At 34.1% G+C, this 19,553-nt stretch overlaps 1 protein-coding gene across 1 annotated transcript; it reads right to left on the reverse strand.

Moving 5' to 3' along the window:
* Positions 1-7,883: 7,883 nt before the first annotated feature.
* LOC101262611 (probable alpha,alpha-trehalose-phosphate synthase [UDP-forming] 9) lies at positions 7,884-16,264 on the reverse strand. The gene is made up of 4 exons (XM_004237212.5): positions 16,018-16,264; positions 8,926-11,016; positions 8,478-8,745; positions 7,884-8,390 (listed from the first exon to the last, which is right to left on the reverse strand). The coding sequence occupies exons 2-4, from the start codon at positions 10,905-10,907 to the stop codon at positions 8,067-8,069; spliced, it is 2,574 nt and encodes an 857-aa protein (XP_004237260.1). The 5' UTR covers positions 10,908-11,016; positions 16,018-16,264; the 3' UTR covers positions 7,884-8,066.
* Positions 16,265-19,553: the final 3,289 nt, after the last annotated feature.

Raw genomic sequence — 19,553 nt, forward strand, 5'->3', positions numbered from 1 at the left:
TGTATTTTCTAGAATATTTTATGATTTAGAATAAAAATAATATTCAGTCACTAACAATTATCAAGAACCGAAGACATATACTACTATTGGTTGAATATAACATGCTATACAAAACTTCTTAAATAGATGAAGGTATAAAATTTTAATAGCATGAGTTTGAATGTTATTTTGATTGTTTTGAAAGACTCAAAGGGTGAGTCATGTTGTACTTCGGTCTATTATACCGTTGGTTAAGGGTAAGACGATGGATTCAAGTTTCATCGCACCAAAAGGGTAAGACATCTGATTAAATTCCGGATGCACCATAATGAAAAATATTTGAGGATAAGACGATAGATTCAAGTTCTATCGCACCAAAAGGGTAAGACATCAATTTGGGTTTTGATGCACCGTGATTGGGTTCAAGTCCCATAGAATTATGGCGTAAAACGCCTTATATGGATAAGACATTGAGTTTGAGTCAATGCAACATAGTGATGATATAATGATGACTAAGGCTTTGATGAAAAGTCTTGAAATTCGTCTTATTGAATTTGCTTCATTCCTTGGAAAGAATGTGGTAGCAACATATGATAATTTTGGAATCGCATGTTCACTTGCTCTATTCTATCGTATGAATGTGGTAACAGTAAATACTTAGTCTGAAAGATGACAAATATTTAACGATATTAAAAGGGGCATGAAATGACGGAATTATAATAGTCATCATTGTGATAATTATAAAAGGAAGAACACTAAGGGGTCTCCAAATAGTCCTTCAAAATGTGAAGGCAATTTTTATTATAAAATGGTATGAAAGGACATTGGACTTGTGAATGTTGTTGACCCAATTTGACAGTTTTATAAATCCTCCATCAAAAGACAAGAAGATAAAGTGATGATACACTTGATCTTTCAAAGTGATGTTGAGGTGTGTCATGGAAATATGATGAATTTTAAAAACCATGACAATGTACTTATAATGCAAATTTATGAAGTACATATAAATGATTAGTCCATTCCTTGAAGAGAATGTGACTTGTAATGAGTATCGTGAATGTTCGACCATTCTGTAAGAGAATGAGTCAAGATGTGAAAAAATCATTATGGGTTGAATATATGCCACAACTCACCTATATGGGAGGTTTGAGAAAAAATGATATATACACCAGAATTCACCTCTACGGGAGGTTTGAGAGGAAATAAATTTTATTTGCCAGAAATAGTTAATGGTATTGTATGTTTATACGTCACTATGGTATGTTATTGTGAACTACCGAAAGGGCAAAAGAAAGAAATAGTTCTTGCCTATAAGGGTTGTAGTCATTATTGTGTGGCAATACAAATTTGTCATTGATTGTGTACCTATGGTACAACAAAAGTAAAGCAAGAAACATATCTTGCTCGTAATGATTTTGACCATGAAAATGATAATATAATTTCCTCCTTGAAGGAGATGTTCACCATAGGAATGGTGTCATGAAATAGGTGATAGTACACAAAATTAAATTGCAAGCTCTAATGAGTTGTGCTATTATCAATGGAATAATATTGGGTTGTAGTAAGTCTCAAAAGAAACTTTTTAAGTTTCGGATGAATTAAAAAGAAATATTGAGACTATAAATCATAAAAATTTAATATCTTTAAATTACTACAATTGAAGAGGGTTATAAATATTACCCATTTTTTCCTCTTGTTTGTTGCACGCAAACATGTGCATGCTAATGGAATCACATGCAAAAGTAAACTATAAGTGTACTGCAATAAAAATCAGTTGGCATGATCAATTGACCATTCTGATTTAAATGTGATGCAAACGTAATTGAGAATTTATGAGGCTTATATGATGAAGAAATAAAAGATTCTTCAAGAATTCTCTTGTATTGCTTGTTTTCATTGTACCAGCTAAGGTTGGGATTGTAATCCCCTGAAGTTTTTGGAACATATAAAAAGGTGAATATGGGCCCATTCACCTTCCATGTGGATCATCTGCAACTATATGATAGATGCGTCTATGCGATGATCACATGTGTTTTATTGTCAACTTACAAATGGTGTATGTAAGGTTGTTTGCTCGAATTGTTAATTAAGAGCACAGTTCCAAATTATGAAATTATATTAATAATGCTGGTTGATTTAGCTAAAATTGTATGCCTCTAACTATAGCTAAATCATGGTTATGAGAACAGAACTCCCAAAACAAAATTTGGTGTGAGATAAATTTATTTAACATGTAGCAACACATGTATGCATCAAGCCAACAAGGTCTCCCCATTAAAATTGGTTCAGGGTCAGGAACCATATAATTTTCATCTAAAATGTTAAAATGTGCGGTTATGATTTTAATTGCTCCACCACGCACAAAGATGAATTCCCAAATAAGGTTGGGATGAATGTTAGATTTTCTAACATTAGGGGGAGAGATGATTGACAGCTGAAAATTATGTGTGAGGTTAATTATGAATTATCTAGATCCTCGTTAAAATAAATATGTGAACTTAAAGTTCAAGGGATAATTCAGTTGCATAATGTTGCAAATCAGTTGCCAGATGAATGCACTGACTCTATGATATAATTCAGCTGCAAATGCTCCAATGTGAACTCCTTGAAGGACAGAGTCTATGATACGCCGGAAGCGTAATAGACCAATCGATTCCAAATATAAAATTCCTTGAAGAAAGAAGGAGCAAATGATCAATATGGTCATGATAATGAGGCAAGTGCTATAAAAGAGCACATTGACATAACAGTTCATAAAATCTTGAAAAAGGTTCAGGTACCTGAAATAATGAAAAATGAAGAGATCTCGATAAGTTATGTCTTGTTGGAATCGATATCAAATAACCGTCGACGGTATCTTTGATATGAGGTAGTGCTCAATGATATAAATTGTGATGAGGATCTTGAATTCAAATCTGTCATATAGTGTGAACAGATAAATGGTTGGCCAAGTAAAATGCACAATTCAAGTATATTCTGTTTCACTTAGAAAAGTGACATTTTGGACTGGTAGTCCATAAATCAAGGTATAATGTCAATGGGGTACAAATAAATTATTATGCGATAGTATAACAGTAAGATATCAAATACGATTTGTGCCTTGGGGCATAAAGGTTTATCGCAAAAATCCTGACATTAGTGGAGATGTTTTCTCCTTTGGTGGATGAAATGAGGCTTGTTTTGATCTGGCGACATATGAAAACTTGAATGCATGTAAATGAATAATTGTAATGTCTAGCTAGAAAATGAAGGTTATATGAAAATTCTTGAAACAATCGAGGTGTCTGAAGCATATAAGAGTTTGAAAGAAACTTTTCCAATAAAGCTTCAAGAATCCTTATATGGATTGAAATAGTCAAGGAAGAAAAAAGGGTACAAAAGAATGACCCTAATTTTCCTTGTATTTTTATGAAAAGGTCTTGGTAAGACAAAATTTTGTTTAGACCTACAGATTGTTATTTTGACAAATAAAATATTTGTCTAATAGTGCACATACACTTAAAAATATTGATGCAATTTTATGTGGATATATCGCATTCATTGAGTACCCCAATGATTATGAGATCACTTGACATAAATGATGATTCAGTTTGATCTCAAAAGAAGGATGAAGAGTTTCTTGGTGATGAAACTCTATCTTGGTGCAATCAGTGCACTAGTGCATCTTACTAACAATATTTGACCAGATATTTGTTTTGCAGTAAATTTACTGGCAAGATTGAGTTTCTCCCCGATAAAAGGACATTGAAATGGTGTTGAGTACATGATTGAATATCCTCGAAGGACCATAGTTATGAGTTTATTCTATCCCGAGGAATCCAAGACAAAATTGATTTGATTACGCAGATGCAGAATATTTATCTGATCCGCATAAAGCTCTATCTCAAGCACGCTATATGTTTGCATGTGGAGCACAATAATATCCTGGGGATCAATGAAGCAAATGTTGCTCTGCAGAAATAAAAGTCCTCCATGAAGCAAGTCAAAAGTGCATCTGGTTCAGATAAATGACACACCATATTCAAGAAATGTGTGGTTTTTCTTTAAAAAAGGAATATACCAACCACAATGTACGAAGATTGGAGACATCATCACAAGAAATTAAGTGATGTTTTAATCAGGGGAGTACAATACACGTTGCACTCTTTTTCCCTTGATCGAGGTTTTTTTCCCACTGGGTTTTCCTGACAAGGTTTTTAATGAGGCAACAAATGGTGCGTATCAAAAGATATGTGTACTCTTTTTACTTCACTAGAATTTTTTCCCACAGGGTTTTTCCTAGTAAGGTTTTAACGAGGCACATTATTTATGGACATGCAAGGGGGAGTGTTATAAATTCATTGAATGAGTGGATAGTCCATAAGGTTGGTACATGAACAACCATTCATATTCACTAGGTTACATGAACCTTTTTGGATAAGAATGTATCTATTTATTATGATACTTAATATGGTGACCTTTGGAGTGATTTCTCACTCTATAAATAGGGTTGTTCATTCACTATTGTAATAGATATATATGAGACTTGAATACACTTGAATAAGAAGAAAATTCTTCTTCTTCTATCTACTTCTCTTGTCTTCTTCTCTTTATGATTATATTCTTATGAGCTTGATTTTATAACAATGTATCAATAATCCATTTTTCTATGAATTATACAGTATTTTGAAAATTAATTAATTTTTATATCCTCATGTTCTATCATTATAATTAATAAACATTTGACCTACATAACTACAAGAATATATCTACATGTTTTCTTCAGTAGCAAGTCAATATCTCAAATAATCACTCAACTTTGAAAATTTCTTTTAAAAAAGTCATTGTATTTAATTTGTATCAATAACATCACTCAATTTAAATATTTGTATCAAGAAAATCATTCATCTAACTTTTTCATTAAATAAAATTTATCATGACAAAATAAATTATTATTTATTCCTAAAATTGAATGATATTAACTCCTAAAATAAATTAATAAAATAAAATAAAATTTGTTTTACGGATTAAGTTAAATATTCATATATGAAATTAATTCTTATTTTTCTATTGTGTCCAATGTTTCAAAATCTAAGTTATTAGATTTCACAAATCAAGAGCTTCGAATTTTTTAAATATTTGTATAGCGGTAAAATTCACAGTACTAGGCGATTTTAATTCAATTAAAAAATGGGGAGACCATAGCTTGAGATTTTCTAGACGTTATTTTAATTAGCATACATATTTAGAAAGAAGCTCAGTTTATATTTTATTTTAGAGTGACAAAGGAATGATCGAGTCAACAAATGACAAGGAGAAGTAACTATTAAAATTTAGTTTTAATCTTTTTATACAAAAATCTAATTTGAACGATTTTATTGATATAAAATAAAATTTAATAACTTTTTAGACAGATTTTATTAGTTGAGTGATATTTTAAGATATTAACTCGATCTTTTAATTGTGGGTTAAAGATAAAAAAAGTTTTTAATAGATCTTTAACATCGACACACGTGTTTCCCTATTAGTCCAAAGAATATATATACACTGCATTGATCAGATGATAAAGTTGCTTCTGTTCTGAAAATTTAACACAGAGTATTTATATATTTATCCTTTTTCTGTTTAAATTTATAGAAAACATTTACATATGTATTTAATTAATATTACATAATTATCAAACATCTATGCATATATTAATACTAGAAAGCTGGACAAATAATTTAGTGCACATAACCTTGTAAAGTAGATAATATGGATAAATAATTATATCTTCAAACAAAATAAAGTAATACCTCGCACTAGCATAGAAATATTTAAAATCTATAGTAAATATCGATTAAAAATTAAATTTATACTATATCAGCCACCCAAACGAACATGAGTACTAGGTTATATTTAGTTGAAAAGTTGGAGTAGATCTTATTATTATTATTATTATTATTATTATTATTATTATTATTATTATTTAAAAAGACAAGAAAAAATAATTTTATATTTTCTTTAGTGAATGTGATGGAATCCATAGATTTTGACACCCACGGTAACGAACACTAAAATGGTTGTAGTGATTTTCTCAATCCAACAACAAACAACAGAGAACAAACTAATAATTTTTGATTCATACGAAAATGCAAAATTACAATATGAAGAACATGAATAATAATAGTAACGATAAAGAAGAAGGGATGATGGAACTAAGAGAGAATTAAGGATGAAGCACAATCTTTGTCAAATCATACATAAAACATATTTTGTCCTCAAAAGACTCTATTTGTCAATCCGAATCCCACACATAGCCACTCAATCTGGTATTAGACTTCTTTGCCAATAGTAATCTAGGCCCATTTACAACACCCACCAAGTGAATACTTCTAGCCATCTAGCTAGTAGTTCGATTGCCCAAGACCCCTTGAAAATACTAGCTAGATTTTGAATAATATCTAATTCATTCAATATCAATTTTACATAGTGGTGATATATTGATGGTTTTGTATCAAACTAATTACTAGTATATTTTAAAATAAATTATAGGAGTGTATATTTTTTGCATACATGTTTCTGAATGATGAATATCATCTTATTTTTATAATATGTTGTTTTAACTTGCTTCTAAAGTGACAATATTTTCACATATAAAATTTAAAATAGTGAAAAATTAATGACTGTTACACATTCAAAGAGAATGTACACATAAGGGTTGGGCCAAACACATGTACAACCCCTTAAACTTGTTCTTAAATTTTATTTTAGCACTTCAATTCAAGTTTGTTTCATTTTAACTCCAATTTTATGTTCCATTTTAACACAAAATGCTGACTTGAATAGTTTTGTCATCTCATCTTTAACAGGCGATCTCATTAATATTAATATTTGGCATTCTACCTATTTATTTCCTCTATCTCTTCTTCTTTCCAATTCTTTTTTTATCTATTTTATTTTCTTACTTATTGCATCATAGATGCAAATACTTTAAATGGGTCGAACTTGAATTATAGTGTCGTTTCATTTTTGAAATAAGCTAGGGTTTAAGTGCAAGATTATGTAGAACTTTATGTACCTATTATTAAACAAACAAAACTGATTTTTACAGTGAATTTCGAAATTAAAAATCTAAATCTTGTATAAAAAAATGCCTAATGAGAAACACTAAAAAGTACTAAAATAGAAAAAGAAAAAAAGGCACCTACACAGCATCGGAAAAACTCCAAAGCATGGTTAAATGATTTGCTTACTAGCAACAACCAAAGCAATTTTAATAGAAGATTGTAGTCTTCAAATGTGACTTTGTCTTTAAATGGGAAGAAATCATTGACAAACTGCAGAAGGTTTCATTCTTCTAAGGGTGGAGATCTGGAAAAGAATTGTTGTATTGAAAGGTTTCTCCAAAGAGTAGGTTAAGAGACTGTTTATTTTGGAGAAATAATTACCGAAGTCTTTTTCACTTTTGGAGGGAAATAATTCCAAGGATCCGTAATAAAGTAGGGTTACCCTAACCTGGATGATATGGAGAAAATAAAACACATGGTGATAGCAGATATGTTGTGCTTGTCCAACACGCACATAACAAATATGTGAGATAAAAAGAAGTGCTAAAGTGAAACATAAAAATTGGAGTTGAAGGGTTAAAATGGGGTTGAGTGTCAATGAAATTTAAGGACAAAGGAGTTTTACATATGTTTGGCCTAAGGGCTGGGGTTAACTTGGGACGTCTGGAATGTATGAAAACCACTACAGGCGCCATATGCAGAGAGGAATCAAACCCATCCCGTCACCAAAAAGGTAAAAATTCAAGAAGCCAACCAATTGAACTAAGGTAAGATTCCCTGTACCATAGTCACTTAATAAGGTACCTCATCTCGGTACAACGTGCACATTTCACAATGATATGAAGAACTCACTTGATGCGTCTTCGCGGAGCTTCCTAAGAGAAAATAAACCAAGTTCTCATATTAAAGAGTCATATATATGTACAAGTTAAGTTATCAGTGCCTGTAAATAATTCAGGCAGGCACAATCACTACTATGAAACTATATTTTAAAAAGAACTCTAGCCCTAATGATACTTTCTAATTTCTATATCAAAGTTGTCTGCATCCTTGACCGACTCAAATAACAGAACCAAAGGCAAGCTGGAATTGAGCAGTATCCATTGGCTTTGGATTAGAAGCATTAGCAAGACCTCCAAGAAGTTTAAGAACATCAGCAGTATCATCAAGGTAATACTTGGCTTTGCTTGGCTTCTGCCCCACGGTGCAGGCAAAGATGTCAGGGGCAGCATTGACCGACGAACTGGAAATAGTGCTTAATATGCTCTCAAACATGTCTTCATCCGACCTGTCATCTCCAATGCACATCACAAAATCAGGCGGTTTCCCCCCATCAATCATCATAGAGAGAACTTTCGCAGCAACTAATCCTTTGGTAACACCCTGCAAGTCAAATAAAGAATTCAAAACTTCTGAACAGCATTATGCAACATGATTGTGCTGGCATTAGTTAAGAGGAGGAAGGGTTACTTGCGGCTTGACTTCAACAATATGTTGACCCCTCTTAACAACTGCAGGTTCATTTGCAAGTACACTTTCCAAATGATCCAACAATTCCTTTGCCTGACAGGAGCCGAAGTCAGGGTCTGCATCATAATGGTGCCACACCAATGCACTCTCTTTAGATTCTATATATGATCCATCAGTTGCTTCTGTGTAAAGTTGCATCACAGGTTCCGCAATTTCTTTCCATTCAAGATCAGAATCTAAATGATCCCATTCAGAAGTTTTACAATCCCTGCAACGAGAGAAAACAATAGAGACCATGTTGTAGATGAATGTGTAAAAAAATAAAAATAAAACAAAACCTGAACACAAGTTCCAAATGAGAAACTACAGTCCAACTGCAAAACAAGGAGGACTATCTGACGACAAGTATAAATGTAACCCTAAGAATACAAGATGATTAGGTCTTTACCTTATGAAGTACCCATGTTCAGCAGCTATTCCAAGCCTTTCGCATGGTGCAAGCCACTCACATAATGAAGTCCTTCCTCTGCCACTAACTATATACACGGTGTTTTTAGGGTCATTAATTAGAGCATTCAAAAGAGAAATAACTTCGGCACTTGGAGCTTTAACCATACATGACTGAGGTACAACAGTACCGTCATAGTCCAAAAATATAGCCCTTCTCTGAGTCCTCCTGTATGAGGAAACAATGTGATCTAAGGACAACTTTCTAAAGCTTGGTGAAAGTGCAATAACTCTAAAACCTAGGCCCAGGCCAATGCCCCAGCAACGCTTACTATAGTGATCTTGGCATGCTCTCTCCAAATCTTGCATGAAACTACGAGCCCAATAAGCTACATCGTGAGAGCTCACATAGCGGTGGTGCTTCTCATGACGTAGTTCTTTCTCAGAATTCGTCATTGTAATGGCAACATTTAAAGCCTCAGCCACAGCTTCAATATCCCATGGATTTACCCTAATTGCCCCACTCAACGATGGTGAGCAACCAATAAATTCTGACACAACAAGCATGCTAGTTCTAGGAGAATCAACTTTGATACCCATAGCTTCGTCCATACCAGGAGAGCCCTGCCTACAGACAATATACTTGTAAGGCACTAAGTTCATCCCATCCCTCACTGCATTGACTATGCAACATTCAGCAACAGCATAGTATGCGGTCTTCTCATATCGAGCAACAGGACGATCAATCAAAATTACAGGCTCATAATTAGAAGTACCATAAATTTCATTGATTCTCTCGGCAGTTGAATATGTCTCCCTCTTTGCTTCCTGAACATCCTTTCCAGAGCTACGAGCAGGATTTACTATTTGGACAAGAACAAGTTTACCCTGCAAATCCTCTTGCTGCTGTAGAAGGTGTTCAAAAGCTAGTAATTTCAAACTAATACCTTTAAAGATATCCATATCATCCACACCAAGAATGACTTTCTTCCCTTTGAACTGCTCTTGAACTTCTTTAGCTTTAGCAAATGTAGAAGAACGATTCAACACAGACTCAAGTCGACCCATATGTATGCCTACTGGAAGAATTTTAATGTAAACTGTACGACCAAAATAATCAAGTCCGATGTGACCTCGCTTAGATTCATAATCTAGACCTAGCATTCTACTACAGCATGACAGAAAATGACGTGCATAATCAAAAGTATGAAAACCAATCAGGTCGCAGTTTAATAATCCTTTTAGAATTTCATCCCTAACTGGGAGAGTCCGGTAAATTTCTGATGATGGGAATGGGCTATGAAGAAAGAACCCAAGCTTCACTCTATGGTACCTCTTTCTTAAGAATGTGGGAAGAACCATGAGGTGGTAATCTTGAACCCAGATATAATCATCCTCGGGATTAACCACTTCCATAACCTTATCAGCAAATAACTTGTTTGCTGAGACATAAGATTGCCACAGCTGACGGTCAAAACGATCTGCATGGTCTGGGCACATTGGGAGCATGTAGTGAAAAAGAGGCCACAGTTGTTGCTTACAGAAACCATGATAAAACTTTTCCTGGATTTCACAAGGTAGAAAGGTAGGCACACACTTGTACTCCTCAAGTAATCGCTGTGTAACTTCCTCCTGTTCACTGGGCTCTACATCTACCTTGAGAGAACCCACATAGATAACCTCAGTTTCAGGTGAAAACCCATCCTTCAGTTGTAATAAAAGTGAATCCTCGTCCAAACTAAAGCACCACTTTTCAGCTGTTGTATCCCTTTGAGCATGCAAAGGCAGCATGTTTGCAACAATAATCTTTCGCTCATGACAAGCAGATGACATACTATCTGAATCGCCATCATTGCTGCGACAGCCATCAGAAATTATCCCGGGAACAGTCATCATACGCGGAAGTGCTCTAGGAGTCTGATGTATATCCAGTATGTCCTCAGATGCCAAGTCGAAAAAGTTTGCACTAGATCTTGATGCCATGTCTCTGAAGTAGAACTTAGCTTACGTTATATCATACAAGTTCTGCTGAGATATGTGAAACCAAAGGAAAGTGTGTCCCAGTAATTGCTGAATCAAATTTTCCTGCAGTCTACATAACCACAAAAAAAGAGATTTTCTAAGTCTAGATGATTCCAGCGGATGATGTCAAACATGCCAAAAACAAAAGGCTAATAGAATTGTTGAGCAAGAATAATCTCAAAATAATTACTACACGTTTGTGAAAACATTGTCAAAGAGGAGAAACCCGATTCCTAACTACCCTATCCCAAGGATTCATCCCAATTAGACAATTTGAGATGAAGTGAAATATAATCTTCAGTACTCAACGGTTCTAATGCCTTTATAATGAATATTCCAAGTTGACAAATACAACATACAGAAGATACAAATACAATCCCATTTTAACAGGTAACAGTGATGGGTTAAGCATAGATACATACAGATTGAACAAAAATTTTCGAATGTGATGGCATTGAAAGTTCACGACAAGCACATGGCTTTTTACAAACAATTGCCACCATGTAGCAATCATGCTAGTTCTTGAGCTGAAAAGACTTGAGTTCTGGAGGAATAAACAATTTCAATTCTATTATTTCCTGTGTCGGATACACTGGATAGAAGGCTGCGAAGGGGTTCAGGAAAGATAAACAATAAGGAAGCCACTTGAAAACCAGATGACAGGCAAGTTCAGGTGCATTATTTATTGCCTTTAACTTTTCAGATTAAAAGAAATGATAAACATTCCAAAGCTGCTTCAAAACAACAAGGACAACTTTTCCTCCCAATTTTTTTATTTATTTATTAAGGGGAAATGGAGAGGGGATTACAAGGTTGGGTATCATACCCTCACCAATAAGTTGGGATTTTCATAGCAAACCAACTGAGCTACTAAGTCTCACCGACAACTTGTCTTGCATCTCCTTAGTATATAATTCAAAGTAGAAACCTCAACTTAAACCCAAGGGAGTCATGCAGCAGTCAATGAAAAGGGATGAATATTATAGCAGGGTTAGGGCTCAAATGCTGTCCGAGGCAATATAGAAAACTTTTTCAACTGCCCAAACTTTGGTGGATAGAGTTAACCAGTATATATGTTGGTGTGCCGTAGCAGGTATTGTGAAACAGTCGAGGTGTGTTAACTGTTTCGGATACCACCATTATAAAAAAAATTGTTTTCCAAACCAACAACATCCTTTCTACTTTCTAAAATACAAAAGATCTCCCAAAATCCAATTGATAAGGACTATAAAGAGAAAGATTTCACATTGGTGACGAACAATAAAAACATCACCTAACAACACCTATCAAAAAAAGAAAGCAAATAAAAGATGGGCCAACACCAACTATTATTACGTAATGGACCTTTCTATTCCAATACTATATCCGAAAATTGTCAATGACTATTGGAACTGTTTGAATCAAATAGATACCATATGACCAATCCACAAGGACTTCATTTCGGAAGAGACTACTAATTGCATAATACACCACCAATACGCCTTTTTACTCTCTGAGCTCCCAAGTGATACTTGGGATTTCCCCCAAATAGCATAAGAGTCCATACTTTGGATTAATAAGATAGTTATATAGTCGAAGGATTTCACATCACAGAACAATCGATTAGCATCAGATTAGTCTTGATTATTTATGGACTTTCTCTCTCAGCTCCCAAATTGTTCTCATGAGTTCTCTTCAACCCAATTTCAGGTACGAAACAAGCTACATGGTCAAACTACAAAGCTTTCACTTCGAAGAAGACTACTAGAGTCCAGACCAATAGGCAATAATATACCACTTTGCATACTTTTATGTTAGTTTCCTAAGTGTTGACATTGTTTTGTCTAATTAGCGCATTTACCCAAACGGGTGGAAGCAGATACTATACAAAATGGAAAAAAAAAAACCATCCTGGGTTCTCTCTTATCAGGTAGAAATGTGTCACATTGACTGCCAAATATGGTGTAGCGCTTATATCAAGTTTAGTAGATACGGATTAAAGTTATACTGCCTTTGTTATTATCTAAATAACGATAAAACAGCCAGTAGGTACAACACGCTGAACTTGAGAACAAGTTGGCACTGGTTTTGCACGGAGATGGTACTGTAAGTCTGTCTCTCTTTTCTCTTTCTTTCTTGGCAAAGGTAGTTCAAAACAGTCTTTTGGCTTACTAAAACTAGGCTAGAGGAGGAGAGTGACCAAAGCAGAAAATTTCTCCAAGGGAAGGGAGCATTGGCAAAGTGAACCATATAATTAGGGTTGGAAGCAATTGCTAATATGTACGACAGGCAACAACTACCTAATGAACCTGAACAATAGTGCTGCAATTTAAAACCTAGAATGGACACCATAAGTATACAAAAATGTTATGGCCTAGAGCGAAGTGTAGCCAGGACAGCAACCATGGATGGACCATATGAACCCCGATACACCAAACAAAGAATATATTTTCAACATCGCCACACCCAGATCTTTCCATTTTAGAAGTTCAAATAGCATGCTGGTTCACACTAGGCTCAGCTCGCCTTTTTCTCATGCATCAACTGCACTTTTTGCAAAATTAATTGCAACCAAAGAAAATCACTCGACGAGAAAATACAGATAGTAGTGTCTAATTCCATAAAACAAGATTCTTTTGTGTGTGATCACCATGGGTGTTTTAAACCTCAACTGGATATTACTTGGAATATGTATATTAGGTTCTGCTGGATATTAGCTAAAATGGAATTAAATGCCTGATCACTTTTCCTGGACTATCCAATTTGACATTTGTCACATTATGAATAGTATTAATTTTACTTTTAAGGTGTTGAATTCTATCATAGTTTGATAAATTATTCAGTTTTGTCGGATCGATGAGCACAGATTACTAATATTAGGTTTATCGGGTCGACACACACTTCTAAAACTTAGGTGCGTCCTGTCGAAGCATACAAACTACTTAAATTAGGTTTGTCTGGTCAAAGCATACAAACTACCTAAATTAGGTTTATCTGGGCGAAGCATACAAACTACTAAAAACTTTAGCGGCTACTAACGGATCAATCTGCTTTGACATGATTGTTGTTTCGAATTTATACGTCTACCTCAAAACTTTTGAGGGTTCCCAAATTGGAGAAATCCTTTTCATCAACTCATTAATGAATTTCTAAACATGCATTATAGAGCATAAATCTTTCCATCGTAACCCGTGGAACTTCTATTAGACAATAACACTTTCTTCTCCTATAAGGGTATGCAGGTTTACGTGCATGGGCGTGCATGATTCAAACTCTCGTGCATGATTCAAACTCTCAAAGTATAATGACATAAAATACTCCATTGATTATTCTCTAGGTACTTCCTTGTTCCCATTTTCTCTTAACCAATTTTTTTTTTTTTGAGAAAGAAATCTCTTATCCTAATTTTTCCAATGCCTAACAAACAGATGGGTGACATACTTCTTATTTTCATGAAGGTACAAATAAATGTGTCTATATTATGTAGGTCTTGTGGATCAATGAAGAATTGGGGATCCTGATCGTTGTGCCAAGGGCTGGTGGTGCCTTGAGCAGCTCTTAGTTCCGTTTGCCGGCCCCACGGCTTATTTCATCTCGATGTTCAGACATGCTCCTTTAGTGCTTGTAGGCCATGGATTCTAATTAAGGAAATATCCTCTTTGCATAAATGCAATGGGAGCTATCTACAACACATGCCCACTCTCCTCCTACACTACACCAGCATGGTAGCACTTTATGCATGGCATGAAATTTGATGGAAGGTATTAGAGAAAATAGTGCATTTATCAGTTTTGATATTACTCATCCCTTGTTCGGTACAATTTTTCAACCAATGTACAACTGATGCTTGTGACACACCCTTTTTGGTAGTATCCTGTGTAATGTGTATAAGTTATAACTAATACGTAGCAAACCATGGTATTAGCAATAAAAGGATTTTTAGTACAGGCACAGGCATAGTTAAAGACACATGCCCTGGAAGTGTACAAAGCTAAAGAATGCGGAGGGTATTTTTTAAACAAATGATGCTTTTTAGAAATAATCTATGTACGACGTTCATTTTTAATACACCAAACTATGCCGTGGATAAAAAATAATGTCAGCATTACTAATCCAGATTCCATCCTATACATCACTATCTTATAAACCCTCACCAAGAGATCCCTACTTCAATAGTTTTCATTTAAATCATATTGACATTTATTTACTTTCATGACTCATTACACATTTTTCCATTAGCATACACTTGAGAGCCGTTTGACGTGAGGCATACGGTATAATAATTCCAAGATATAATAAAGGATTAGTTAATCACATGATAACCTATTCCCCACCAATCGACCCCTTAGTGGTACAATTCAATGTCATGATGTATTTAAAAATAGAGGGAGAAGGCATGTAAAAAAAAATTCACAAATCTAACCTAATTAAGAAAATACCCAAGGACATATCTCAAGGTTCTGTAAAATAACCATTTAATGCTGAGAGTTTCATATCAAGGCAAAACATTTTAGCTCCTCTTAGAGTTCAGAGTAAGAGAAGCAAAGAATCAAAAAATGGTAAACGTAAACCACTGGCGAATTGGAACGAAATTTTCTTTTTTTAAAGAAAAAAAAAAGAGAGAAGCTAACACTCGATCAAAAAAAAAAAAACACAAATAATTTGTTTTTAAATTGATTTTATCAAGTCAAGATACAGGTAAAACCAAGTAATAAATGAATGAACGATGAACACATTAAGCTAACAAAAAAATTCTCACCTTAAATTCAAATTAGGTCAAATTAAAACTCTTCAAAAGGACTCAACAATTTCTCGAGAGAATCAATATAAATCAGCTCACTAAAATTATCACTTCCAGTGAACGCTCTTCAATCTACACACAACTAGAAATCAATCATCTGGTTTATCTTAAAACTCACCAAAAAAAATTAAAAAGTATATTTTTTTTTTAAAAAAAAAAAGCTGAACTCAATTTCAATTTCCCTTTAATTATCTGCAACAATGTTCCCATCAAATAATCAGTTAAAAACATTAATTCAACAGAAAAAAAAAAGAAAAGGAAAAGCAGATCAAAGGAGAGGAAGGTCCTTACCTATAAAACATGCAATTCCGATGACCGGAAAACTAACGTTGACGTCACAAACCGATGAATTCCGAAGAGGTCAAGGTTATCAGATACATAAAATCTACAGCTAAAACCAAAAAACACCGAACCGACGAGTTTTATTCGAACTTTCAACAGAAGAAACAGTAAGAGAGAGAGATCAGAGGAGGAGGAGTATTTTTTCTGGAGAGAGGAAAATGGATAGTGATAAAGCCAAATGAGGATATGAGTATTTGACAATGATATATATATATATATATTGTATAAGTGTTGTTGCACAAAGTACCACGTGTTCATGTTTACGTGTAAGAGGAGAAAAGATTGTTTCTACTGTATACTACTAAGGAGGTTTTACCTTAGTTACAAACTAACCATGGTTCCATATAAAATTTCTTAATTTTCTTTTCTTCCAACCCTCTCCACAAATTGCCATCTTATTACCATATTATTACTACTATAACCTTACCAACTTATATTATTTTGTTTCTTTTTTGTTATTTTATTTTGTTTCTTTTTTGTTTGGGTTTGGAAGTAGACCTACGTTGGGTGGAGCTAGCCAGGGTCCAGGGGGTTCAAAAATTTTTTGACGTAGAATTATATTATTTGTATGAGGAAAATATACAAGTATAAAATCTTTAAAAAAAATTGTGGATAAATGACACAAATTACATATTTTTAAGGTAAAATTATCATTTGTCCCTTATAAATTTATAATTACAAAAATCCCTCAAATGATACAATAATATAAGTGCTGATACATTAATCTGATACGCGATATACATTAATCGTTAAGTAAGATACATTACATTTTATACATGATACACTAATCTGATGTACATTTTATACATGATATATTAATCGATGCGCAAGATACATTAATCTAATGCGCCAGATACATTATTTGATGTGCGAGATACATTAGTTTGGCACGCTAATACATTAATAAAATGAGGTTTTTTGAGGATTTGTAAAACTAATAGGGGATAATGATAATAAGAGAACTTAAAGGTGAGATTTTTATTATTTATCCTTTCTTTTGGGTAATAGGATCTTTTTTGGTTAAGGTGTGTTTTTGATATTTCATTGTCTAAGGGATACTTGTGGGTTATTCGTATTTCCTCCTATTTTAGAAATGACAGTTGAAAGTACGAACACGGTAATATGGATGGTACCCTATGCAATAAAAGGTGTACATCAAAGATGAAATGAATAAGAGTAGCAGAGGAACTTTCATGATTTTGTTGTGTTAAATGATATCATTTGAGTATAATTGCTACGTGTCTCCTTTAGGCTTAAATTTGTTTTTACATTGTGTACGTGTCATTCTAGGATGCAATTGAACAAATCTAATTCTTAACTTTCTTTTATTCCAACCTATTCCTATATTTAATCAATTATTAATAGGGTAAAAGTGACTTTTTTTGTGAGATTTTTTTTAACACCCTGAAAAAAAAAAGAAGAGGAAAAATCCAATTTCCCCCCAAATATCACAGGGCGTAAAAGCCCATGCTTCTTTGCATGCCCATTGCATTTTTTTTATTGAAATTCACGTTTTCGATCATTGATTTTTGCTCTATCAACTAAAATCTAGAACTAGAACTAGAATCAGATGACGGAAAAAATGGAGGTGACGGAGAAGATGTGTGCAACAGAGGAAGTAGTTGATGCATTGCTGGAATGTATGGTGGAGCCGTTGTTAGGGCGTAGTTTTTGCAAATCAAAGGAAGTTTCGACACTTGATCAACAAAAATCTATGGCTAAACAGGTAACTGTTGGTTTTTATTTACTCTGTTCATTCATTTGATATGTTTTTATTTGATTAATTCAATTTGATCTTTTTTTTGGCAATTGAATTCACTGAGTAAAATTGAAAGATTTCTCGACTAGAACTCTGTGTGAGGGTTCTATGCTTTAATAGAACGTGTATGGAATCTCTGAAGTTTTAGACTGTTTGCTGTAATAGAAGGGATTGAAAGGTTAATGATAACAAGATAAACAGTGGAAATGAAGCAACATGTAGTAGTGAAAATTGAAGAAAAAGATACTACCTGAATACCATCTAATACTACTAAATAAGGAAAAGTTGAGAAGAGGAAACTGACCCGCTGCCTCTCACACATGAAATTACGACAACACTTGTCTACCTTTGTACCCTTTATCGTCAACCTCCATACCTTTTCTGTCTAGAGTCATGTCCTCAGTGAATTAAACCTCTACCCCTCCTTAGACATGATATAGCCAACCTCTCACAACTCTTTCACATGTCCAAACCGTCTCACTCCCACTTCCCTCATCGCCTCATGTTTTTGAAATCGAAAATAAAAATAAAAATGAGGAGATTCACACAATCTTTTTTTTTTGACAAAAAAGGACATTTTGTTCATTTATTTTAGGTTTACAGTGCATTCTGATGCCAAACTGTCAAATAAATTGAATTGTTTGACCTTGACCTTTACAGCACCCCTGGAATTTATTTATTTTGGTATGTGGAATTTTTTTTGAAGTGAAAAAATGCTTAAATTGTCAAGTAAGGGACCCTATAAACTTTTATAATAGAAATAAAATATTGTCACATACAAGTTAAGAAGACAAAGACCTACCCGATCATAGCCACCAAATCTGATCACAGATCTCCACAACCTATCAAGCAATTTCATGGTAAGAATCATATATGTACCTGAGGCTAAATGAAAGATCTGTGCAATCGGAAAACATCAGGCACTTACTTCAGGCAATTAACAGGAATGCCATAAAACTTGGGTGGTTTAAATTCCATGGATCTTTCCCTGTAAAAATTTTCAAGTTCTCTCATAAATGCTGCTTCATCCTCTGGTGATCCATCATCATTCCAATCCTCATCTTCATCCTCGTCGTCAGCCATCTATAAGTTGAGCAGATAATTGATCAATTAGAAACATGAAATTAGTTGCCACAAAATCTACACATCAAACCCTCCCACAGATAGTATCTGCACAAGATACCTTTGATCCATCAAAGATCTTATTTGAGGTAAGAAGTCCTGTCACTATAACTTTCTCCTTTTGTTCGATACAAATTGCTAATTGGCTGACAACTTTACGAGTGTCTCCCAAACCCAATGGGAGAATCGCCTGTTGACCGTGGAAAGGTTTTTTTCATGCCAACAGTCTCCTTCACAATTGGAGCAAAAGTGCAGTGAAGGTTACTAGCTAACCTGTCGAGACTATGCCTTCGGAAAATAGGACTTCACTTGGATACTGGAGACTCTATGAGCATTTCAATGACTCCATTTGTTGGTGCTCGGTTTAAGGAACTTGGTTTACACATTCTGTATTACGCAAAATGAGAACATTTTGTGATGTAATACATCGTCTCCTCCTACACACCATCTCATGAATGGGGTGGATATCTCTGCATATCAAATTCAAAGCTCCTACTTCCTCTGTCATCATAAATGATATTCATAAGAACTGTTCCATTTATGGATGAAATTCAATGGGTTGGTATGACTTTTTGTTTGGTCATAATTTGAAGATTTTCCTGAC

This window comes from Solanum lycopersicum, chromosome 4 (assembly GCF_036512215.1).
Source record: "Solanum lycopersicum chromosome 4, SLM_r2.1".
NCBI lineage: Eukaryota > Viridiplantae > Streptophyta > Magnoliopsida > Solanales > Solanaceae > Solanum > Solanum lycopersicum.